The sequence below is a fragment of the Heterocephalus glaber genome, unplaced genomic scaffold (assembly GCF_053883595.1).
Source record: "Heterocephalus glaber isolate CG9 unplaced genomic scaffold, H.glaber_assembly_v1.0 deba00000122, whole genome shotgun sequence".
Classification (NCBI taxonomy): Eukaryota; Metazoa; Chordata; class Mammalia; order Rodentia; family Bathyergidae; genus Heterocephalus; species Heterocephalus glaber.
In genome coordinates, this window is record NW_028258138.1 from 87947825 (window position 1) to 87974675 (window position 26851).

The 26851-nt window shown below is 44.4% G+C and overlaps 1 protein-coding gene across 1 annotated transcript; it reads left to right on the top strand.

Annotated features, from left to right (window-relative positions):
* The first annotated feature begins 8714 nt into the window (after window positions 1-8714).
* LOC101706668 (uncharacterized) lies at window positions 8715-14899 on the top strand. The gene is given in 5 exon segments (XM_013073162.1): window positions 8715-8949; window positions 9628-9709; window positions 9785-10732; window positions 10734-10885; window positions 14754-14899. Coding segments are annotated over 5 exon segments (1563 nt in total).
* The last annotated feature ends 11952 nt before the right edge of the window (window positions 14900-26851 follow it).

Consider the following 26851-nt stretch of genomic DNA (forward strand, 5'->3'; position numbering starts at 1 on the left):
GGACTAGGATGGTCCCACTGCTTTGTGGGAGGAAGACCACTCAGAACCATTAAATGTCTTTGCAGTGTCCAGCACTCAGAAATGAGGTCTCTACAGCCTGCGAAGGAGAGGGGGAGAATCACCCCTCTGACCCTGTCCTGTACAAAAGAAGATGATAAAACAGGCAAAGAGAAAAAGGCAATGCAGGATGCCACTCTCAGAGAAGGCGGGTTGGGAAGCAGCAATCAAACACTATTTAGGGGAACAAAAGGAAGAAGAATTAGGCTCCAGGCCTCTGGCCCTTGAGTAGGAAGCACTGTAAAGCTCACCCCAATTGCATTTCTGTAAGACTCTTTTTAAGCCTTTCCAACTCTCCAATGCACTGGCTGCAATAGCCTTTTCATCTCTCGAGGTCCAGATCAAATGGCTTCTCTTTGGTGGAGGATTCCCACCCCCAGAAAAAAAATTAACCATTCTCTTCTCTACACCCTTACTGCATGCTAACCCTCTCTTTTGCACTCTTACTTTTTAAGATACACACACCTTGGACTCTGCCAGATGGTTCGTGAGCTCACTCATGGAAGCAATCTATCTTGGTGGTGTCTGAATAAACACAGGGCCTATGTTGAAGTAGATGGGTATGCAATGTTCACTGAGTGTGACGATGAGAGATTTTTGCTCCCCATCAAAGCCTGGGCAGCATGCTTCCCTCACTCCACCCCCAGGTAGGTCACTGGCGGAAACGTAGGGTGTTCGATGCCCACGGAACTGACTTTTGAGCCTTGCCTTAGCTTGGATTCCCAAAGGGAAGGGAACCTGAGACGGGAGCCTGTGGGACTAGGAGCAAGGTGGGTGAAAAGGCCAGAACGCTAAGCTACCAAGCAGGTTGCCTCTTGAGCATTTGCGTTCACTCTCACTGGGGACACTCGGAAAAGCTGTGTAGAAATCACTCCAGAACTGCCCACTCACCAGCTCAAGAGAAAGAGGAGAGGAGAATTTATTCTGTGCTCCCATCACTCATTGATAAAGGGCCCTATACCTGTCCTTATCTTTGTCACATTTAGAGAAGAGCGCGTGGCTATGAACAACCAAGCACATTTCTGCAGCTCTCCTGGTGTTGGTAGCAGAGAAGCCGAAGGACAGAAAGCAGGTGGCAAATGGTACAGCTGAAGGGGGGTGCAGTCCGGTTACAGCTGCACACAGCTGGTTGCCACAGCAACAATTAGATGGGGGGAGGGGGCAAAAAATGTGAGGCAGGGCACAAGAAATGCCTGATACATGCATCTTGGGATAATTTCTATCAGCCCTCTAATTTTATACACCTCATTAATAAGGTGAGAGTAAGCCGCACTAATCCTGGGATTATACTTGTAAAACTGCTAGTAAGAAGAAAGGGTTGGGTGACCTAACTAGAATTTTCTCAAGCCTCACCAGCCTGAGCACAGAGTCATAATGAACACCCAATTTCAGTGGCTCTGACCCTTAACTTTGAGTTCTGGTCCTCTGGCTCCCAGCAAGCTCCTCGCACTTATATCTCCTGGGCTCCCAGGGCTCAGGAGCACTCAGAGGTCCGCCTGCCACCTGCGGCCACTGAGTGGCACCCCCCATGCTCCTCTTCTTGGGTGTCCTCTTAGTGGCTGCCCTCTGGCCACCTCTGCTGCCCGTGCCCACCAGGAGACCACCCTTCTTACTCCCAGTGGTCAGACAAAGATACCCAGAGGGGACACTGCATTCTTCTCCAGGTGAGTGCCAGAGCCGTGTGGTTCCTAGAGAAATGGGACAATGATTCCTTCCCTGGGCCACACCCCAAGCAGAGTGCACGGGCTGTGACCTTCAGACCAGTGGCTTAGCCCCAGACGACTCCTTCACCTTGAGTCCTGTGCAAGGAGATGACCTCTCTCTCCCGACACCCACTCCCAGCCCCCAGCACGGGCGATACAGCTCACACAGAATGGCCTCCTTCTCCTTCAGCCAAAAATAGACGCCTTGGAGCAAATAAACTCAAAACTGCCAGCTGCTCACAGCCCATCTCAGTGGGCACTGGACGCGCCCAGACAGGCCTGCACCCCAGCAGTGCCCACAGCCTGGCCAGGCCCCGGCCTCATTACCACTCGACTCAGAGAGCATCTATGTGCCTGTGGTCCTCTGCATTGCATCCCAAAGGTCCAGCTAAGCACCGAAGCCTCACAAGGATTTTGGTGTTTGTTTTTGCCCTACTCTTACAAAATTAAATCCTACCAGATATACTGAGTAGGTTTTAATCCTGGCATTCTTTCACATCGCTTCATCTTGAAGAGAAATGGTTCTTCTGGTGGGCAGAGGCCCCTACCCTCTGAGTCACCTAACCTCCAAGACACATGCACTAACATGTCCCACTGGATATATTTTTAAATGACAGAGTTCCCTAAACGTGAATTTAATGGACATGCAACATCAGACTTAATTGGGCCTATAGAAAAAAAAATGTGTTCCCAGTGTGCCTCAGCTCAGTCCAGCTATTTGAAGAACAGTAGCTGGCAGAAACCAAGAGCAAAAGAAAATAGCAATAAAATCAGGTGGCATATTGACAGCTGAGATCATGTGTGACATGTGGGGGTGGATCTGTGGCTTCCAGATTAGATTCTTCTCCCTTCAAAAGAGACATCTATGAACTCTGTCAATCAGTGACTCAGCCATACAGACACAGTGTGCTTCTGCCACCCGCTCTGCAAAAATATCCTCAGAGATGATGTTAAAGAAACAGCACATGGATCACACACATTCTAGTGAAAAGCAGCATTTTTCTCCTTGACTAACTTACAAACTGTGTTTGGATTTTTATCTAACATTTACTGTGCCCCGCTTTTACAAAAGAATTCAATTTATTATTCTCCTTGGACTTCAAATAAAAAAGAAACATCAAAGTCTAAACAAAACTGAAAGCTCTGGTTCAGACATCATTTTGTTTTCCTCTCCCAAGTAAATATTTGCACATGCTAGAGGAGCTTATGCTGAGGGTCTATAAATTGAATACACTTTTTATGAGAAGCTAAGTATCTGGCCGCAGAGGAGCACAAACCGAAGTTCCCCTGTGCTCTCTGCCAAGTGACCTCCAGCCATGCGCAGGTGACATGCTTGCAAGGCAGATGATCTGGTCTCCACAGAGGCTCAGTTTGTGGGCTCCACTTTGGGAAACTGACAGCTATGCCAAATGATGCTGAAATTATGCGTAATAGATTTTAGATTATGACTATTGTCCTCCAGGGAATGAAAAGCCCCATGCAGGGTGAACTGGCTCCGGTTCTCTTCTTCAGCTTCATTCCAGAGCAAAACGTCAGAGGATCTCTTTATTACAATTTGACCTTTCTGTTTGTTGGGAAAGGGGGTTCAGTACCAAAGTAGTTTAACTAATTAGAAGCTGTGGGTCTAGAATAAACACTGCCGCGTTTTCCTAGAATGAAACTCAACTGTGCTCGATAAGATTCTGGACACAACTCTTCCTCCAAGTTAAAGCTAGGAATAAATAAAATGCTCAGTTTTTCCATGCCATAATAACAAAGTAGCACAGGATTTTCCCAAATGGACATTTGCAATTTCGCTCTTTGCAGAGCCAGGGACCTCCTTGTTACAGCTTGTGTCTAAATGTCCCCACAAAGCCTCATAAGCTCATAGGTGGGGCTTTTTGGAGCTAACTGGATCCAAGCTGTGTGATACTTGGATGAAGGTACTAAATCAGTCCACTGATTGGATCAGCACAGTTCTGGGTATGGCTGAATGGATTTACTGAAGACAGAAGCCCTACCCTGTGTGTGGGTGGCACCACCCAAAAGGCTTATAGCCTTGATGGGATAGAAGGGAAAGGCAGGCTGCTAGCTGCTTCCTGCCTACCATGCCATGGACTGTTTCTCCGCTGACATGTCCCTCTGCCATGCTGCTCTGCCTTGGAGCCAGCCAACTATGAACTGACACTTCTCCCAACTGTGATCCAAAGTAAACCTCTTCTGCCTTAATTTTGGGTGTCGGATATTTTGTCCCAGTGATAAGAACAGTAATGGAGACACTCCTCAGATAGTGAGTTATTGATGTGCATGACTCATGAGTGTTCTGTTTGGATGAAGGAGGAAAGGGGGACACATGTGGCAACTCCAGGAGAGAGGACAGCAATGGGAAGGATGCAGCTGTCAACCCTCAGGAAAGGAGAAGACAGCTAGTAGACTTGAACCTAAGCTCTGTGGAGATGGCCCCTGGGATTCCCAGCAATGCCCAGGAGGACCTGAGGAAATGCCAAGGGTCTGTAGCAAAAGGCAGAGGTGTAAAGTCTGTGGATCCAGGGTAAAAACATCACCAATATATACCCAGAGACTGAGAGGCAGGGGGAGCAAGTTAGCCTGAGAACCTGGATTTAAACCGCACTTTCTTTGTCCTTTTAGGGCAAAGTAGGTGTGTTTGCTCGATAAGTACCACCCCCAAGCAATGACTTGCTATCTTCACAGGAAGCAAGCATCCTATGGGCCAATTCAACACAGACGGAAGAAAGAGGAAGAGAAAATAAGTGAGAAAGATATTTTACACTTCATCAAAAATGAAGCAGCACTTTGTGTTTATTTCCTCCAGGACCACCGCCAGCCCCAAAAGAAAGCATAGGTCACATGAGATGATTTCTTGGGTGTTGGTTGCAAGCAGACGCCTCAGGAGCCATAGGCTCCAGTTGACTAGGAGCTAAGGAGGGCTGTCTGCCACGTGGTCCAGCCACACCAAGAGCGGTCTAGGTCCAGCAGCAGCAGCAATGCAGACAGCCACACCCACTTGGAGCTGCCACATCAGCCTTTTCACCACACCCCGGTAAATATTAAAATGCACAGCCAGCTGAGTATTTTTCAAGGTACTGGCAAGAAGCAAAAGGGAGAACTTAAAACAGAAAAATTCTGAAAATAGTGCAGGTGGCACTTCTGCCTTCATTTCTTGCTTCCCCATTAAGAGAGAAGCTTTAGTCAAGGGTGATGACACACACGTGTAATCCCAGCACTTTGGAGGCCAAGGCAGGAGGATGGTAAGTTCAAGCCCAGCCCAGGCAATTTATCAATCCAGCAAGACTTTGACTCAAAATATAAAATTGGGGGCGGGGGTGGGGGGGTGGCCTAGGGATCGAACTCGGGACCTTGCACTTTTGAGGTAGGCAGCAGAACCACTGAGCTAAATCCCCAGCCCTAAAATATAAAAATTTTTAAAGGGGTGAGTATGTAGTTCAGTGCAAAATCCCTGGATTCAATCAATTCCCAGTGCTAATAGAAAGAAAGAAAGAAGCTTCTCAATGTGCAAAAAAACATATTTGTATAAAAAATAGATGGAAATTAAATGCATGCATACATGAATTTCTTTCTTATATAAAGAAACACATGAGACAGAAAAAAAATGAATCTAGTTACATACAAGGTATGGGGGGGATCGGCCAAAGGGATACAGAGGGGACAAACCCTTCTCCAAGGATGTTTGTTAGTATCATTTTACTTCATATCCTCCATATTCCAAAAAGTAAATCAGCAATGACAGGAAGAGGAAAGAACCCTTAAAACCTAAAACAAATGAAAACAAGCGAACCAATTACATTTCAAGTGGATACCATAGCCACAGCCAAGGAGAAAAACAAACTAAAGCACTAACTCCAGTAATTTCCAAGCATGACGTATGTGTCACCCTAGTCTTAGGGAAGATTAAGGCTGGAAACATCAGGGGACAAATGTAAACTCTTAGAACATTTGTTTCCTGTAGAGTTATTGCCAAAGCAAATCTGAAACTACTTTACATGTTTTCTGTAACTGAACAAATGAGTCAATGTGTTGATTTGTCAGGGGCAGGGGCCTGGGGCCAGCAGCAATGGCATGGGGCCAGGTTGTTCCCCAAGTCTACTGTCAATTACAACTTGGGCAGGAATAGAAACAGACGGAACGAGTCCCAGACAGACAGGAAGGAGGGGAAGGGATGGCAGAGGCCGAGACTGGGTGAGCAAAGGGCCAAGAGACACCTGCAGCCACCACACCCAAAGACTCCCCAGAATCTGCACCCTGCACATTCCTGGAGTCGAGAACTCCAGCTGCCAGCACTATGAATCAATTCTGCTATTTTAAGCCAAGCTTGTGGTGATTTGTGACAAGGAAACTTGCAAGGTAGCTGTCATACTATCAGCACTTTCCAGATAGGGGAATTGAGGCACAAGGGGTGGAACCAGTAAATAGCAGAGACCATTTGAACCCAGGAAATTGGATTCTGGAGAGGACCCTTATGAGCTCTACTTTGTATTCTTTCCATCATGCAGTCATTAAAGAAGATAACAATACACAAGGGAGATCTTTCTGTGTCAAAATGTGACAGACAATGTAAGGGCCAGGGATTTAGCTCAGTGGTTCCACTGCCTGCCTCGCAAACCCAAGGACCCGAGTTCAATCCCCGGTACCAAAAAACAAACAAAAAGAAATGTGACAATGTAGAAAAGCGAGTTACAGAGCTAGATGCTGGGGTGCCATGAAACTTCACCTCAGTGAAAGCTCTTAGAAATGATAGGTAAAGAATTAAAACAAATAAATATCTAGCTGGGCTCCAAAGAAAGGAAAATCCCCAGTATCCAGAAATGAAGAAGGAACGCAAGGCCAAACTGATGAGCTTGTGACTCAGGGCTGGGGAGCAACATCCACGTGACAGCAAGAAGCACAGTGGTGCACATCTATAATCCTAGCTCTGAGGGAGGCCAAGCCCAGAGGATGCAAGTTCAAGTCCCACCTAGCCCACTTAATGAGACCCTGTCTCAAAATAAAGAATATAAAAAGAGCTGGGGTTGTAGGTCAGTGTAAAGGTCCTAGATGCAATCCCTAGTACCACACATATGCAAAAATAAAATATAGATATTTTCCAAAAGATTTGGAATTCCAAAAGAGAAGCTAGAAAATGAAGTTAAATCAATAATTAATACATAATGATACATGAAAGCAGAGATGATACTTGGGGAAAGTTTAATAAAGAACTGTTTTAAAGATGAAAGTAAGGTGTAGGGAAAGTATCAAGAGATAGAGGAGCTATTCAGAGCTGGGAGCCAAGCCAGGTGTGGTGGCGCACACCTGTGATCCCAGCACCCAATAGGCTGCGGCAGGAGGATCACTGCAAATTCAAGGCCAACCTGGTCTACACAGTGAGTTCAAGGCTGGCCTGGACTACCTAGTGAGACCCAGTCTCAAAAGAAAAACAACAACAACAAAAAAGAGCTGCGAGTCAGAGGGCAAAAGGAGAGGGAAGTTCCGGGACAGCAGAGACAAAGCGCTGTGGCAAAGCTTTCCAGCCAGCCCTGACTAACCCTGGCAGGACTTGGGGTTCCCCCTGGACCTCAGCCTCCTCTGCCTGCGGGGCTCCCCCAGTACCTCTCACTGAGGAAACCACTAGGAGCCAAGCCCAGCACTCAAGACCTTCAGATCTCCCCTGCACCGGCTCATTTTCTCAGTCTCCCTGACACCTGCCCCACCTGTGTAAGGGCCCAGGCAGGGTGCTCAGCCAGGGGGCATCTGCTTCCAGCTGGGCCACAACGGTTTCACTGATGGGCACGTGTGTGTGCGTGCGTGTGTGTGTGTGTGTGTGTGTGTGTGTGTTACATAAGGGGATAAGACAGCGTGAGAGATAAAGGCAGAAAATCTACACATAATTATATGCAAAGCTACCATTTTGGTTGATTTGATTTTTTTCCTTTTGTTTCTTACATTTTCTAATTTGTCTATAGTGTATATGGAGTACAACCACACAAAAGACTTTTCTTTTATTAATACTCAGAATCTGTAGAAAAATATGGATTTTTAATCAATTCATTTACTGTGAGACTGCCACCATCCCTAACCCATAATTGCTGACCGATATCAGATTTATTTATTTATATCCCTAGACATAATGATATTGCTGGGGGGAAAAATAGGGAATGGAGATTCGAACCAGGTATTAGGCAGTGGTTTGTAAAGAGTGAATAATCTCATAAGTAAGGCCACAGATGTTCTTGCTTAAGCTCAGTAAAATATAATCTCCTAAACACTGCGTGGCCAGGTTAATAGAGTTGACATTGAGGCTTGTGAAAAGCCCAAAAGCCCAAGTTATCCCTTAGGTTCTGTGGATGTAGGAATAGATTTTGAATTTAAAAAGATGGCGATGAAGTGACATCTCTGACCATCTAGCATAGAGAGGAGCCTTCACCTTGGCCCAAGTGGGAGCTGGAAGCTAAGCCCATCAGGGCTGGCTACTGTCATCTGTCCACGTGCTGATCACTACTCTAGCCTCGAATAGCCGCACAATGGGGCTCTAGCGAAGCCGGGCTTCTGATGGATTAGCAGACGCCCTTTTCCTCCCCTGCTCCTGAGAGTTGCCTCCTGGACCAACGGAGGCAGTGCCTTCTGGACAAGGGCTCCGCAGAGTGGCCTGAAGTCAGAGGAAAGAGCGCCACCTACAGCAACCCCCCCCCAGGCCTTCCAGGAAGAAGGGGGGGATGCTCAGACTCACTGTGAGGATTAACAGGATGGAGAATTCGCCTAGCCACCTGTAGGTCTTGCTGGTGTAACAGGGTCCTGCTCCCTGGAAGAACAGTCAAGTGGCATTTCCTGGATGTGCATATCATCATTTCTTGGGGTACCCTTGACCAAAGATGCAGATTTCTAAGTAAAAATTTAAGGCAGATCCAGAAGATACTAAAGACAGAGCATCTCAGTTATTGGATGTTCCTGAAGTAGAGGAAAATGACAAAGGCCCAGGAGTCACTGACCCTGGAAGATGTGGCTGTGAGGTTCACCCGGGAAGAGTGGCAGCTCCTGGGCCCTGCTCAGAAGGACCTGTACCGGGATGTGATGCTGGAGAACTACAGCAGGCTGGTGTCAGTGGTGCTTCAAGCCAGCAGGCCAGATGTCCTCTCCATGTTGGAACAAGGAGAGCCACTGTGGACATTAGAAGATGAAATCCACAATCAAGCCCATCCGGGAAATACCATTGACCGCCCTCTGCCATGTGAGAACACAGCAAGAAGACACCACAGACACTCCCTGTTTAACAACGGAGCTCCATTTATGCAGCTAGGATGTTAAATGAATTGGTTGGTAAATGAGGAATTGTATATACTGTAGTATGTACATTACAGTATTCAGAACAAAGAATGGTCAAAGGAAACTCCAACTTGATGACTTGGCTTTTATTTGTATAACTCTTACACACAGTACTGTAATATATAACAACATAAAACTACACACACTATACAGTAGAAGCAAAAAATGCAGTACTATATATGTATACTATATATACATACTATATATATACTATATATATACTATACATAGTATATATATAGTACTATTATATACACTATATATACTATACATAGTATATATATAGTACTATTATATATACTATATATATATATATATATATATATATAAACCAGGTGTACTGAAAAAAAAAAAGAAATTGAAGCTCCATAAACAAGATGTACAGAACTGTATGAAAAAAAAGACAGGTTGTAAATACATTAAACAGGTCATTAAATGAGAGGGTCTAACCCTGTGATTATAATTGATAAGTATAACACATAGTATAAAAGACTGAACTTAGAAACAAGCATCTTTCTGGAGCAAAGATTAAAGCAAAAACAGGAGAGATCTTCAGAAATTGAGAAAGCCGATGATCATCTGCAGCAGCAATTGCAAAACCAAAAAAGGCCAAAGAGGGTGGAACAATGTTATGAACAGAATGCACTTGGAAATGTTCGGAGGTGCAAACATCATTTTCCTTTAAGGCCAAATCATGACATGTTTGATTTACATGGAAAAATTTTGAAACCATATTTAGGTTTATCCAACCGGAGCAGAAGATATACCATAAAAGAGCTTGCTGAGTTAAATGCAGATAGGAGCTCCTCTCTTTGTGATACTCATGAGCAAACTCATACTAAAGTTAAATCTCATGAAAGTAGAAAATCTACCAACGCAGAGTCACAATTCCTTAAAGGCCAACAAACATATAAAATAGAGAAGGCCCATGAATCTGCTAAATGTGGGGAAGATTTCCTCAAGAAGTCTCAGCTCACAGAACATAAGAAAGTTCATTTAGGACAGAAACCCCATGAATGTAATACCTGTGGGAAAACCTGCAAGAAGTTCAACCTCACTGAACATCAGACTGTACACAAGAGAGAGAAACCCCATGAATGTGGTAAATGTGGGAAAGCCTTCTTCAGGAAATCTCAGCTTACTCAGCATCAGAAAATACATACAGGAAATAAGGCCCATGTGTGCCCCGAATGTGGGAAAAGTTTTGCCAGGAAATCACCCCTCATTGTGCATATGCGAATTCATACAGGAGAGAAACCTTATTTATGTAGTGAATGTGGAAAAGAGTTCATTCAGAAGGGCAATCTTATGATACATCAACAAATTCACACAGGAGAGAAACCCTACAGATGTACTGACTGTGGTAAAGCTTTCACCCAGAAGATGTGCCTCATAGCACATCAGAGATACCATACAGGAAAGACGCCCTTTGTATGCGCTGAGTGTGGACAATCGTGTTCACAGAAGTCAGTTCTCATTAGACACCAGACAATTCACTCTGGAGAGAAACCCTATAAATGCAGTGACTGTGGGAAAGCCTTCATTACAAAAGTGAAACTCATTACCAATCATAGAACTCATACAGAAGAGAAACCCTATGGATGTGATGAGTGTAAGAAAGCCTACTCTTACATGTCTTGCCTTGTTAAACATAAGAGAACACAACAGGAAGAAATGCAGTGATTAAATGAAGGTAGAAAATTCTACAGTGAGTCACACCTTATCGGACAGTAGTACACTCCTGCAAAGGAGAAACCCTGTTGATGTAACTGTGCAAATATCTTCCATGACCCTTGATATGTCAAACATCAGTGGGCTCCTAGCAAATAGGAGTGTGGTCCCTGTGGGACAGCCAACGGTCAGATGTCCACCCTCAGGAGAAAATAGAGGATTTGCACCAGAGAGAAACCTTATGAATGTAGTGAATGTGGTTGTGCCTCCAGTCATTAATTATGTATTTTTATGTCACAAACATAGGGAAAAAAAAAACCCATATATTCACTGTAGAAAAGCCTTGCTGAATATTTGCTTAAGTGTCACCTTTGAAATCCTATGAATAGAGAAACTAGGAAAGCCTTTTCTGAAATAATGGACCTTACTGTGAATAATCACCATGGATTATCACGGAGCATGTAATGGTGTAATGATTGTGAGGAAACCTCTGCCCTCAAGAGGTGGTGTTACATACTGGAGAGAAACTGGGAAGGTAGGCCCTGGCAGGGCCTAAAGTGGCACCTTCTGCCTTTCTCAGCAGATAAAATCATACAGAAAAAACTGATCATACTAACTGTGGAGCGCCTTTAGTAAAAATATTACAGTAATTTTGAACCAAACAAGTCCTGTGAAAGGAAGAATGTTTAAACTTTCTCCTCATTTCCATCCTCATACTGGACAGGATACCTTGAAACATATCCCTATATACTATGTTAGTGATTCCATAATTAAAAGAGCCTCAGGGACTGGGAATACAGCTCTAATACAGCACTTGCCCTTGCCCACTATGCCCAAAGTCCTGTATTTGATCCCCAGAACTGGAAAAATAAATAAGCCTCTGCTTCACATCATTTGGTTATCAAAAAAAAAAAAGAGAGAAAATTAACAGGATGGAGCAGGGGCTGGAGAGACAGGAACCTATGGCCACAGGCTGGCACTTAACTGTATTAAAAAGCCCAAGTCTTTGGTGAAAACTCTTTGTGATTAACATTGTAATGCTATCAGGCAGGTGTGGTGATTGATGGAAGTCATTTTACGAGGCAGGCAGATACAAGTGTCAATTTCTTGGCATTTGTGTGAGAAATGACATCATCAGCCCAGTCCCTTGGGGAAGAGTGTCGGAAGACAGAGGAGCCAGGAGCACACACTAGAAGCTCCTGCACTGCTGTGAGAGCTGCTGCTTCCTCACACTCCTGCATGCCCCAGTAGGAACCACCCGAACCCCACTTTCTTCCTTTTGTGTGGCACAGAAGCTCAGACTGCATTGGGGGAGACAGAGGAGGTGCCACAGCTACCAGGGGTGATCAGAGAATACAGTGAATGTTTAAATTCTATGTATTACAGCAAAGGATACATGGCCAAGAATGATGGGATATGTGTGTTCGAAGCAAGGGGAATATTTTGAGGGAGATTCATGTCAATGTGTCCTACTGTAATTAATTTTAAGTTCATCATCCACTGTATTTTTTATCATGCCTTGCACATAGCTTACATGTTGAAAAAAACCTAACCTTTGCACCTGTCAAGCAGGACAAGGCAACAGGCTTAAGCTCGGGGAATGACAGCGAAGCAGTGGATTTGGTGAGCCAGGCAGGGTCACAAATGCTTCCACTGATAACCGACAGAAAGCTTGGCAAGGGAGCCGCCCTCAGTCTTTGGTGAGATGACGTGCAAATGAAGCTGTCACTGGGCTCTCCTTCAGGCTAGATACAACCCTTCCAGCTCCAAGATTCTATGTCAGCTTGCACCCACATTCAACTGCTGGTAAATCACAGAGCACGCAGCATTAAAACCAGAGCGCACTGGCTTTAGGCACAAATTTGTCAGTTCCCACCCTTCCCTCAAAGAGCTTGAGGAGTTTCTTACAGAATTGCTGTGTCTTGGAGTCCATAGCATTTCCTGGCTGTGTTATTCCTCTCCTAGGATCCTTTTTATTATAGAAATGAACAGATGAGGGTAGGGAGAGAAATACCGCAGTGTCTCCATGAGAAAGTTCTGGTATCTATGAATGATTACAGATGCATCTCTCCATGTCATCTGCCACTTTATCTTCCGTTCTTCCTCCCCAGCTATCAGGAAGAGTCCCCTCACCAGGCTTACTGTCCCCTGTTCAGTTGTTATTTTGGGACATCTGTGGTGAGTTCTCCCATCTGGCTGTCTTCCAATGCCATGACTAGCCGTGGGCTTTCTGGACTTTCAACCAAGAACGAAGTCCTCCCTGTTACACCAGCAAAGGTTTAACACTGTCAGTTGAGCTGGTATCGTGTTGTTACCTTCCTCAATTCATCTTTGGAACATTTACCTAGGATTCTTTGACAAGAGGCTATCATATAAGCTCAAGGAATCCCCAGACAGTGCCAGGGCAACTGACTAGCTTTCCATTTCCATCATGGAACTGTTAGACGGAATCACATACACAGTTGGAGGGCATAAAAGTCAAAGCCCTGGACTCTCCATGGTGCTTGGCCTTCCTCCCGTGTGTCTCCTTCCATTCTTTACATCAGAAATCTCTAAACGTTACCTGCTTTTCTAAGTGTCTTTTCTCACCACTCCCCTCTTTGTGCACGGAGGGACAAATGGGGATATGAGGAAGAAACTCCTTTCATTGTCCACCCCTTCTTGCCCCACTAGCTCCACCTTTTTGCCTCCACTCCTAACCCCACCTGTGTCCCTGGGAGATGTCCCTCTTCTTATCCAGGACTAATCATTCCCCCGGAGCGTCCATCTCAAACTTCCTCCCTCCTCAGAGATGTGGCCTTGTCTTGCCACCGTCATCCATCATCATCACCATCTTTTCTTGATCTTCCATCTCTAGAATTTCTTCTTCAATCTCTTTGCTCCCTCCACAGGCCAATGACCCAGGAGTCCAACCTCCCTACATCTCCATTCTCTCACCTACTCCTGTCCCATCCACCCTGTGTCATCTGAGGCCAGCCTGTGTTGCTTCACTGACACCCAACTGAGTGTATCCGAGCTATTGCAGGAGTGGTGCGTCACACAATGCCTGACAGGGGATGAAAGCTCAACATATTTAACACAGGCACAGTTTTTCCGGCCCTCCTCCCCTGGATTGGTAAACCAAACTGGCATTCTGAGTCGTGACTTACTTGGTTCTCTATCAGCAGTGGCTCCTTGTTTGAAATCTCTCCCATTGGCCCCAAACCCTTTCTCTCTCTTGGAGTTTCTTCTACCTCTGACTGCTCTTCTTCAGGCTCCTATCCCCTAATGCCTTAAATAGGGACCATTTTTGTCCTCATCTCTTTGTGTGCTTTTGCCACTGACTTCATGGACTCTCACAGGAGCGGGTACCATCTATATAATAATAAAGGCAATACGGTGCTGCAATGGCGACAGGTCTGTGCTTTCCCCCAGAGCTCTGATTTTCATTCATCTGACAAAGGCATAAAGATTCCCAGCTCTAGTCTTAGTCCAGCCCATGGGGCCTCTCCACTGAAATGATCCGTAAACTTCTAAAGTCAGCATGTCCAAAACTAAATTGCCTCAGCCGAGTAAGAAATTCAGTAGCCATCTCAAAATCTCTTTTCACCCAGCCCTGTGTCCAAAGTCCTATGGATTTCCCCTCCTAAGTGCCCTGGCATCGCTGCCCTTCTGGGCCTGCTGCCCTGCCTCAGCCAAGCCTTCCTCCCTTTCCACGTGCATTTTTGCAGCAGCCTCTCGCCTGGCCTCCAGCTCAGGCCGGGCCCCGTCCAGCCACTCTCTACACTGGTCTGTTTATATAATAGTGGCACCCTTCTGCCCAAAAAAAGCCAGAGGATCTCTGCTGTCCCAGAATAAAATCCAAAGCCGCCAAAGTGCCAGTGACACGGCCCCACCTGCCCACTGGCTCCCACTCCCACACCCTACTCTCCTCCCGTCTGCAGGGCCGGCGGTTGCCCTTGCTCACCATTGCTCCTCTGGCCTGTGCACCTCCCTCAGGGCCTCCTCACTCTCCCCTTGTCTGTCCAGGCTCATCTCAAGCTAACACCGAAGATGTCAACCCATTGCTGGCCCTGACACTGCCAGGGTCCTGTCATAAAGCTCCACACCGCAATGGGAAGAGTGGTGCAGGGAAAGCCACCGGCGACTTTAAAGCAGTGTGTGACATTATCTAATCTACGTGTTTAAGATTACTCTGACTAATGGACTGAAGGCAAAGCGAGAGCAGGGACCAGGAGATAATGAGGAGGCCGCTGCAGCCAGCCAGGAGGGAGGTGATACTAGAGTGCTGCTAAGGGGGACGTAATGGATAAAGGGCTGCTCAAGTGTTATCTGCAGATGACAAGAATGCAGCTGTCTGCCTGCAAGAGGACAGAGCTGGCCAGAGCACTAAAGGCGAAGAGAAGGTGAATGAACCTCCTTCCCTACAAACTGGATAGGAGAGATGCCTCCATTTGTAAACATGGCTTCCCATGGAAGACAGGTTATCACTACTGCCCACAGCCAGCCAGTGATTCTCTGAGCGCCCACAGAGGGGTAAGGCTCTGGGGTGGCCAAACCTCTACTCCAGGGTGGACTCGTAAATACCTTCTTTTTCTCCCACACATGTCCCTGCAGCTGTTGTCTTTCAAGTCATCCAGACTACTTTTACAAATCTTCTAAATAATAAAAAGCAGATAAAATGAGCATTAGGTACAATAATCATGGAAGAATTAACAGACATGTGTTAGGGCACCTAGAAGGCGATAGATTTAGATTTTATAGATTATGTTGTCTCGTAGTATCATGCAAGTTCTTTTGGAGTGAGTATATATAGCATATTTATGAATGGTTTACAGAAATTGGAAATCATTTTATTTTAAATGGTCAAATTAACTTTATGATATCTTTGCTTTGCCAATGCTGATGATCATACATGTTTTTATGGTACCCACTTAGTCAAGAATGGAGCTCCAAAGAAGAAATGAAGTTTCCTTCACCAGAGACTTTAGAAACTCCGATGAAATGAGGCTACCTATAGTTTTTGCTGGTTTTTTGGCTCAGGTTCACACATAGTACTGATTTTTATGTCATCTTTAGGTGTCCCATTTCCTCTGCTCCTACCCAGTTGCAACTTTCCCTCACATAATCTCTCTTGTTACTTAAAGGTGGCTTCCATCTAAGTAAAGTATTACTATGACATTGCAAGTACAAGAAACATAATCAGATTGACATGCATTTATCAAATAAATAGTACTTAAGCTTTTTCTCTACATATTCCACTCTCAAACTCTACTTTTTTATCCCAACTAAAAATAATTGCAGAAGTAGGGGGAACCAAGAGAGAGAGAAAAGGGGAGGGTGGGGACAAGGGTTTTTTTTAAAAAAAGAACAAAGATGTGTTATGCATGTGCACCAACTCCCCATGATGAATGTAACCATTAAGTACTGCAAACATGTACTAATAAAAATAAAATGAAGGGGCAACCCATTTGGGACCCTCCTGTCTTCCAGGAGATGTTCTTATCCCCCATTCCTATTCCTCAATACATTTTCCTACTCTTAACCTCCTTTGTTCCTTAGAATTCATTCTTCGACTTTCGGGGACATGAACTCACCGTATCAACATCTAGTGGGTTGAGGGTTATGTCGACCCCTCTATATCAGTGTGGCCAAGGAGCAGCAAGGAGAGGGGAGCTCGTGTCCCCAGAGCAGCCAGGGGCCAGCGGTACAGCTCAAAATTAGGGCTTTGGATTGATTCTCTGTAATGGAAACCACAGCGGGGCTTGAAGCAGGCAAAGGGCATGATTTGGTTTGTGTTTTAAGGGAATAAACAGTGATAAAGGATAATGAATACCCTAGAATCCACAACCAGCTCCTCCCTTCTTCCCTCTCTCTTTTCCTGTTTGCTTTGTTTTGCTTTGTTTGAAACAAAGTCTCACTGTGTAGCCCAGGCTGGTCTCCAACTTGTGGCAATCCTCCTGCCCCAGCCTCCCAAGTGCTGAGATCACAGGGGAGCTCCATCCCCACCCCCGGCTTCGGGGATTTATTAATCACTCCTATATCTCCTCATTCTCCTCAAAATCCTCAGTTTATCTCTTTCTGAGTTTTCTCTCTGGTTCTTCATCCTTTTCCTGTTGATTTCTTATCTAGCCCAGACAAACTCATTCATTCAACACATTTTCATAGAGCACCTCTGGGACCAGATGTTCTTAGTTAGACACTTCAGGTTTGCTGTGAAAAAGGAGCAGACAAAACTCTAGTCCAGCCTGGTGTGGTGACACATGCCTATAATCCTACCGGGAGGCTGAGGCAGGAGGATCGCCAAGAGTTGAAGGCCACCCTGGACTACACAGTGAGATCCTGTCTCCAAAAAAATAAAAGTAAATTTTTTTAAATGAGGGAAAAAAAGAAAGGGGATCAACAGATGGATAGGGGGAAGGAAGGGAGAAGAGATGAAAAACAGAATGAAAATGTGTTACATACAGGCAGCAACTCCACACAAGGACTGTGAGCATTCTGTGCTACACACATGGACTAATGAAGAAAAGGATATGAAAAAAAAATGTAGGGCTGGGGATTTAGCTCAGTGGTTCCGTTGCCTTCCTGGAAAGTGCAAGGACCCGAGTTCAATCCCTGGTACCAAAAAAAAAAAAAAAAAAAAAAAAAAATGTGCTGCCTAAAGAAGTAAGTAATTGTTAAACTTAGGAGAATGGAGAAGAGCTATGATTAGAGGAAAACAAAAGAAAATAAATTACCCAAATGTAAGGGTTACTGAATCCCTTCCCAAGTCTCTTGAGATGGCTCAAGGAATTTAAGGATTTGTGGAGTATATAAACTTAGGGAATGCTAAGCTGATATAAAAGCTAATTACCTTCTTAGGAAGGTCACGTTTCTTACCATGCAGAGAATAAGCAAATTCAGTAATTGGGAGGAATGATATGATGAAGAGAATAAGCAGAGACAGGATAAGGAAATAAAAAAAATTTGGTTTGCTTGTTTGTTTGTTTGTTTGTTTGTTTGTTTGAAAAGTCAAGTCAATTATCATTTGTTTAGTCAATGCATAGAAAGCCAGCCAAAGAACTCAAGGTTAAAATGTATTTAAAGAATATTTTAGCTGGTCTCAGGTTTAGCTGGGTGTGATGGAATCCCAGCATTCTGGAAGACTGAGACAGGAGGATTACAGCTTAGTGACTTAGAATGACCACTGAGCTTTGCTGGGCTCCTGCCCACTTTCTGAGCCTGGAGCTACAGCCTTTCCTTGATTCTGAGCATTTTCATGGCCCTCAGATAAGTTGTTTTCCTGCTTAGTTAGCCAGAGTCGGTGGTTTCTGTTGTTTACATCAACAATCATAGCCCATAAGATGAGCTCTGATGCATACTGATGAGTCTTTCAGTGTACAGAAGAAGGACTAGATTCTAGTAGGGTGCATCAAGCCAACTTGCTGCACACAAAACAGTGGGCAGAACTGCAAATCCAAGGGGAGGTGGCCTGGGCCGGGTCCTGAAGAGAGGAGTTGCAGAACACAGCAGGAGCCTGTGAAAGAAAGGAATCAGCAAAGGATTTCCAAAACACCAGAGCAGGAGGAAGGAGCGTGAAATGGTAAGGCAATATTTGATCTAAACATCCTGATATAAACAAACTGCCTTATCATTTAGAACCCCACCTCTGCCCTGCATCGCATCTCCCTGGAGTTGCTTTTGTTACTAGAACTGCTTTTAGTGAAAGATCACTTAGACCAAATAATTTGCTAGAACAGAATCAAACCAATGAAAATCAGGGTCTAGGTAAGTCTGACTTAATTTTTTAAAATACAGTGGAGTAAGTGTATACACTCTGCTTCTATGGGACTCTCCTCTGTATCTGTCATTTGATCGAATAATTAATGTATTTTGTTGCTTGCTGGCTCTCTACTGAAACTTGAAGGTTTTATGAGGTATATGGGGTTAGTGCTGATAGGAATTCCATAAACACCACAGGGAGCCCCCTGTGTCTTTTCTGACTCAGCTCCTGATTCCTCTCCCTCCCACTCTCTGCTTCTCTCTCTTTTTGTCCTAGTCTTTTCTCCATGTTTCTGTCTCCGCTGCCTGCCTGTCTGTCTCTCTCTTCTTTGTCAATTCCTCATCTCTTACTCAAAGGGTTTATTGGATCTCACAAATATTTATACAGCACAGCAAGACAATATAGATTCCAGGTGGATGAGGAATTAAGGAACAACCAAAGGAAGACAGAAAATAAGGTCAACAGTGAGACTAGTACAGAAACGCACAAATTGAAGTCTTACTCATGAGCTATGAGCACCATAAATTTTGCTCTGCACTCTCTTACAGTCATTCCAAAGATGGAAATACAATTCAGTGTCCATAAGATAAAATTATACCAATTCCTTGGGCTTCCTAAATCTGCATAGTAACATAATTTATGAAAATGATGCATCACAATGACACGATTTGTCAGAAGATCTCTCCACCTCACAAATAGCTCTGCCATACTTAATGAGCAGAAATAACTGGCATAAAGTTCAGTCACCTTCCCTGCTGGAAGAGCTGGTTTCCTGGTACACTTGATGGGAGTATTATTTCAAACAGCAGGTAATAAATTTGTAGAATTCATTGCCCACAGAAGATGCAGGCAGGAAATAGAAATAGGTTCTGAAAGGGGTGGTCAGATTTATAAATGGTGATGCCATAAATGGATCTATTCCTTCAGTATTCAATAATATTTTATACTGTGACCCACCTCGCCTCTTTCCCTGCCATCTTAATGTGTATTTGTGTGGCTCCTCCCTCTCTGATGAGGTTCATTGATTTTTAAACAAAGAATATTACATTTTTATTCTTTCTTAGTCTAATATATTCAAATTCCACTGCCTTAGTTTAAATACAGATAAGCTATCTTAACAGTCTTTACATTTTCAGTATATTTCATAACACTGGCCAACACATAACCCAATTAGTACTTCTAATGCTGTGGTCCTAAACTATACATTACTTTAAAACAAATTAATTATGCTTTGATAACCCAACTGGAGTAAACTTGACCCAAGGAACATTTTGGAAATTTCTTATGGCTCAAGGCACAAAATGGAGCTGGTGAGGTAGCAGGGGGTGGACTGAGCTGGGCCAGTAGCACTTTGCACATCAAGGATGTGTGGAGCTCTGCATGCCCTGGATCCGCTGGGTCCTTTCAGTCCTGTAACCCTGCGGGTGAGAGAAGGTGAGGACAAGTTCAGTTCTCGCTAAGAACCAGAATGGCGGCAGCTGCTCATCTCCACCCACAGGCCACACATCAGTGTGCAGGTGGCAGTGCTGAGACCCAGTCCCTGTCTCAGCCAGACCTGGCCAGGGGATCATGGTGAGAAGCATGGCTCTGCTGGACTTCAGGACCACTCTCTTCAGCTGGAGGAAATTCTGGAAGAGTTGCCCAGTCTCTGAGGGGCTGAAAGGGGTAACCAGAAGACAAAACTTCACTGGATTTTCAGAAGGAAACAAAAAGAACTTCTGGACAAACAAAGAAGGCATTGCTATGGATCATTCAGTTTATACCAAGGGATGATGAGGCTTAGAGTGGTGGGGCTGCTTGGCCCTTTTGAGTTCCAGGAATTGTTCTTTGGGATGATTTAGAGGCCAGAAGGAAGAGGATGAAAAGAGTTTTGCAACTGTTTCTGCTGTTGGTTGAATTAGGATTTTAATACATGTTAGCAGCACAGCAGCAGCAGATAGTGTGATGTAGACACAGGCCAAGAAATAGAAGTGTACCTGTCAGTTTTCCTGGTGCTATAACACAATGCCTGACACCAACAATTTAAAGGCTCTTTATAGGGGAATTCAGTCTGTGGTCTTCTGGCTCCAAGGCAGACACATTATGGAAAAAGGGCCTGGCAGAGCAAAGCTGGAGAACCCCAAAGCCCAACAAGCTAACACTTCACCCTAACCACTACATCCCTTGTCAACTCCATACCCAACCATATCACCTTAAACCATACTTGCTCTCCAAATAAAGACAACAGCAAGCTCAAAATTCCACCTAAGACAATACAACGATCCTGTGTACAACCACAAATGCAACAATTCCTTCCCCAATGTCTCAAGAGTTCCACCATTTTTCAAAAGTCTAACTCCAAGTTTCTTCTGAGAATCATGGCAAACTCTTAGCTGTGAGCCTCTGTAAAAATCAAAAACAAGTTACATAATCCCAAGGTACAATGGCACAGGGAAAACATTCCTATTCCAAAAGGGAGGAATAGGGGGACAGAAAAGAATCAAATGAAAGCAAAACAGAAACTTAACAGGGCAGACATTAAGTCCAGTAGCTCTATATCCAGCATCCAGGACACACGGTGGTAAAATGTGTTTTTAAATGCACAAATATTTGACTCTAAAACTAGTACTCTTAACCAATGTATTTATGAGCTGTCTGACTTCACAGATTGTGTGGGGGCTTTGGAGATAGTATGAAAGGATTTAAAGGCTGACTCTACCACTTGCTACTGGTGACCCTGGACAACCTAACTGATCTTACTGGGACTAAGTTTCCTCATCTGTGAGGTTGAAATGGGATTCTATGTGTAAGGCACCTAATACCTGGTGGGCATTTAGCAGACTGCAACTTTCTTCCTGTCTGAGTGCACGATGTCCCTAAATCAGGCTCCAGGAAAGGGACCTGGAAGTAGCAGTTCATTAAGGAAATGATGCTCAGAAGTGCAAGTGAGGAAGTAGGAACAGTGAGAGAGAAGGGAAAAAAGCCCATAGAGGGTATGTGAGTCCCCTGGTACCTACATTGAGCAAGTGAGGCTCAAACCCTGGAAACTGTGAGATATTGTAAGAAACAGCTCAGAATATCCCACCAAAGCAAACTAGAATGCACAGCAGAACTTCCTAGAGGGCTCCCCAAAACAGAATGCCTTCCCCACCCCAAGAGTTTCCATGTCCGTAGGCCTGGGGCTTGGAGTGGAAATAAAGCAGGAATTTTCATTTCTAACAAGTTTCTAGGTGAGGCTAATGCTACCAGATGAGGCCACGTATGTGAGGACCACTGCTCTAAAAGCTGGGATTCTGAGGCATTTAACCACCAACCCATTCTGCTGGTTGAGATGGTCTACTGTTTGAGAATTATCCTCAAAATACATACATACATATTTCATGTATGAAATACATACATATGTATTTCAAAATACATACAACCGTATACATGGTTGGCCTGCAGTGGTAAAGTAAATTTGAGCAGTACCAAAGCAAGTTTTAGGGCAGGTAGAAAGAGAAACAGGTGCTCACCCTGCAAGCACCTGTCTCTCACAGCTGTTGATGTGCCGGGTAAACTGAGGCAGGGGTTTGGCATCTCATAAGAGGCATATATTTTCCCTTCCCTATCAATGCTGCTGCATCTGTGGCCACCATTAGACCCTGAGCTGAAGGGCTGCCCTCCACAGTGATCAGTTGAGATATTTCTGAGCCCAGTGATTGTGAGTGGGGAAAACTCCCACAGTGTGAGGGTGAAAGTGGTGATAAAAGACACTTCCATGTCTAATTCCTTCAACAAATCCAAGGACTAAAAAAAAAATCCAAGGAGTGAAGAGGAGAGGAATGAATGAGACCAAGCCCAGAACAGTGAACTCTGAAAGACTTCAGTGACGAGCAGGCTGGTGATCCAGTGCAAGGTCCTGATGCCACTAACACATTGGCATCCAAGCCTAAAGAGGGCACAATTCACGTGCACATCATGCAGAGCTCAGAGCCCACCCACATGCTCTTTGTGCCCGTGGAGAAAAAGGCTAACGCTGGTGATAAAACAGGAGTGCTCCATTATTCGGTTCTGCGTGTACATTTAATTGTCAACACTGCAATCGCTTTAACTGCAAATAAGTACGATCTCATTACCCATCGATTGTTTGATGGGAGAAAAACAGGCAGTTCGGAGATGATTTTGAGATGAGAAACATCATTATTATCTTTTTATATGGGGTTTTGTTTTCATTCTTCACTTCCCCTGTCTTCTACTCAGCGATTATATTTTTCCACAGATTCAACATGAAAATACTACAAACCAACACAAAATATTCCAGCATTCCTCTGGGTCCTGAGGCAGCTTTCATTTACTAATTCCAGGTACCTGCAGTCATTGGAGTTTTATTTTAATATTTCTCAAAGCATTCTCATAATTCTTAATCCATTCATCCTCTTAGCAGCACCTCTAGCTTGGGGACTTGGCAAAAATACTTTTTACCAATGAGTAAACTGAGGCACAGCATAACAAAGTGACCTGTCTAGAACCTGACTAGCAATAGTAGAGCTGATTCCCACTATTCTGCAGAAGGTCACATTTTGTTTTACTCGTGCTGTCAGAAACTTTGGGGAATTAATCAGTGAGGCTAATTTCCCGCATTTCTTCTCTCCTTTATTCCAACAAGCAACTGAGCTCTCTGATCCGTTCATTGCCCCAGGGAAGGCATGCAAGTAAAAACATAAAATTAATTATATATTTCAAAATAGCTGGAAGAGAGGATTTTGAATGCTTCACCACAAAGAAATGATAAATGTTTGCAGTGACAGATATGCTAATTACCTTGATTTCATCATTACAGAAAGTATATATGTATTGAAGTATCACATTATTCCTCATAAATTGGTACTATTATTATGTATCAACTAAAAATACAAAAAAATGTTTTTGCTTTTTTGAGACAAGGTCTTGCTATGTAGCTCAGGCTGGCCTTGTACTCACTATATAGCTCAGGCTGGTCTCAAACTCTTGGCAATCTTTCTGCCTCAGCCCCCTGAGCTAGGATTACTGGCGTGCACCACCACACCCAGCACAAAAGTTTTAAAATAAAATGAGCCCTGGAGAATTCCATGGGCTTCTGGACCAAGTAGGAAGGAAAGTATAAGAGCAGAGAAGGAGCAGTGTGTGTCTTAGTCATTGTCCCATTGCTGAGACACAATACCTGACACCCACAACTTAAGGGAGATGAGGTTTATTTTGGCTCACAGTTTCAGAGGCATCAGTCCATTTCCCATCAGCCAGCTCCAAGGGCAAAATGACACGGTGGAAGGGCCTGGTGAAGAAAGGCTGCTCACACCATGGCAGCCAGGAAGCAGAGAAAGGAGGAGCAGGGAAGGAGAAGCACTCTTGCATGTCACATCTCCAGTGACCACCTGTACAGACCAAGCCCCACTCCTAACAGCACATTTAGCAAATTCAGCATAGTGTGCCCTGATCTGAGCACCTCTAAATGCATGAGGCTTTGGGGTAATGACCCAGATCAAAGCCATCATAATACTGGAAAAGACCCCCTGAGGCTTGGGAGGCCCAGAAGGAGACCTGGGTCCCAAATCAGGAGAGTTCCAGATCCCACTTTCTGGGTTACAGCCAGAGAGGCAGAAGACCCTGGGAGAAAATGCTGAAGAGCACAGGATGACATAGGCATAGGACCTGGGGCTCTGCAAAGATGAGGTCCAGATGTCCATGAAGGAGTCCATGAAGGAGTCCATCAAAGGACCACGGGACAAAGACATGGGATGCTCCATCTTATAGGCAGATCCTCCATCCTCAGAGGTCCCCAAGTTGCCTATGTCTCAAACTTGACACATAATATTAATATTAATACCTGGAATCTTGGCCAAAGCCCATGAAGCAGGGGGCGGGCAGTAGTGGTGAATGGGGAAGCCTCAGAATGGCTGAATATTAATTATCTACCTGGGGAAAAGTGACTCTGGATTATAGAGTATGAAAGTAAGTTCATGTGTGGAACTATTTCCCACACTTGGATTTGGGACTGAGATTCAAAGCTACCACAGTTAGCTTGGTATCCAGCAGCATTCTTAAACTGTCACCAGGCCAGGTGTTTGGTAGAATAGTGAATCCTTGAAGATTTCTCAGGACCATTCCACCCTAACCTGCTGGCTCCCCCTGCAGGCCCTCCCTGCACTCTTCCTGGCTCTGCAGCTGCACCTTCCAAGGACCTAGCTTAGGACACACCTTCCATAGTCATCATCAAAACACAACCCTGTAGCACAAAGCCAATTATCTAACAACCATCCTCAGTCTTCCCCCACACTATACCCTGGACATATGGCACATGAAACACAAGTTCCATAAGAAATCAGAGATCGTTCTGCAGAAATTCTCACATGAGAACATAGGAATGGTTGGTTAGCCGCACTTAGGTTGTAGATTCACCAAGTATCTTGTGACTTGTCTATATTGGTCAGCTATTGGCATAATAATGCTGCATAACAAATCGCCCCAAAATCCAAGTCCTTAGAACAAGCTGGTGTGGTACTGCTTCAGAGTGCAGATGGGTCCAGGCCTGTTCCGCATGCCTTTCATCCTCCCTGAACCAGAGATTCTATGGACATGTTTTTCTCATGCAGTGTCATCAGCACAAGAGCAAAAGCTGAAACACACAATGGCTCATGCAGGGTCAGTCCATGCAGACACATCACCACTTCCACTTATATTCCTATTTTCCATGAGCCAAAACAAGTCATGTGGCCAATACAGCACCAGTAGACTGGGAAAATGCACTCTCCTCGCTCTGTTGGTGGGACAACAAAGTCATGTGACAAAGGACATGGATGTAGATGACTCTAACAAAGGGGGCTGGAGAGTATAAAGTTCACTCTGCCTCATGGCTCAATGAACGAATGTGTTTCCATTTCCCCTCAAATAATGAGGGTGTTCAGCTTCTAGACAGTCAGGACTAAAAGGGTCCACTACTCATTTTAAGAAAGAAGATTCTGCAGACCAGGGAAACAGCGTAAGTACCCTCTGGAATGACGAATCTCCCACTTCAATAATGAGCTAGAATCCCAATACCAGGTCCAGCTAAGGGTCAAGATTGGTTTCAAGTTTTTGAAGATGTGTGCTTGTTCAGTCTTTTTCAGCCTGTGATACCTATCAAATGTGTTATTTCCCTGGATGATTTTTTTCAATTTTATTAGAAATGACAGCTCTTTTATTAAAAAAGCAAGAAATATTTTATTGAAGAAAAATACCTGCAACTGTAATCAGGTGCTAAAGGATATGAAATTCCTATCTTGTGAGAGAAAGGAACTGGCTATATCTTCAAAGAATCTGTGGTTGAAGTGGTTTATTAAATCTGACACAGGGCCTGCAATTACCACCAATTATGTGGTCATAGTGTCAGTTCCATTCAAAGTCAGAAAGTTAGGGATGGCAAGAGCTTATTTTTAATAACTGATTTCAGAGAAAACCATTTTGTGTTCAATTGCTACTTTCTGACTTCCTAACTGCCAATGAAAGCCTGCACCTGGGGGGTTACTTGCATGAGCCCACAACAGGACAGCAATTGGTGGATGCTATTATAGGCTGACAGGTAGTTAATATAATCACAAAACCATTTTATCCCTCCTACTACACATAGATGTACCCACCAGGTACTAGTGCTGGCTGCAAACGCCTTCTAACACGATGTACTCAATCAAAATGCTGAACCTGTGGACTCCCACCCATGTTGCTAAGAGAATACTCATCTCTGAGCAGGAAGATATCTTACAGTTGCTTGTGGCAATTATGTGTAGGAAATGCATCCTACATAGCCTATGAATCTAGCCCCTCTGCTCACTTAATAAAAAGCCAAGAGGTTTTGTTTGTTTTTGTTTGCATTTATGTGTCTTAAAGTGAACAAGTGGTTCTCAAATTCCAGGAATGCTGGTAGGACCAAGTATTGCCCCTCACAGGTAAGGCCAGGCCACTGGGGGAGCAACTACAAATATGAAGGTGTCAAACTTATATAAGGTAATTGTGTGAGTCAGCTTTCATTGCTGGGACAAAATACCTGAAATATACAGTAGAACTCAAAGGAGAAAAGATTTGTTTGGGCTCATGGTTTCAGAAATTTCAGTCCATGGTTTTCGGCTCCATTACTGTAGATCTGTGGTGAGGCAGAAACATCATAGCAGCAGATGTGGTGAAGGAAAGCTGCTCACCTCATAGCAACCAGGAAGCAGAGACCAAGGAAGAGCCAGAGAGAGGGGAAGGGGCTGGGGACAGAATATACCCCTTCAGGTCCCATCCTTGTGACCTACATCTCCCAGGCAGGCCCTGTCTCCTAACGACACCTGCAGTTATGAACTCAACAGGATAATCCACTGGGCCTTTTAGGGGAACACTTTTGACCCAATCCATA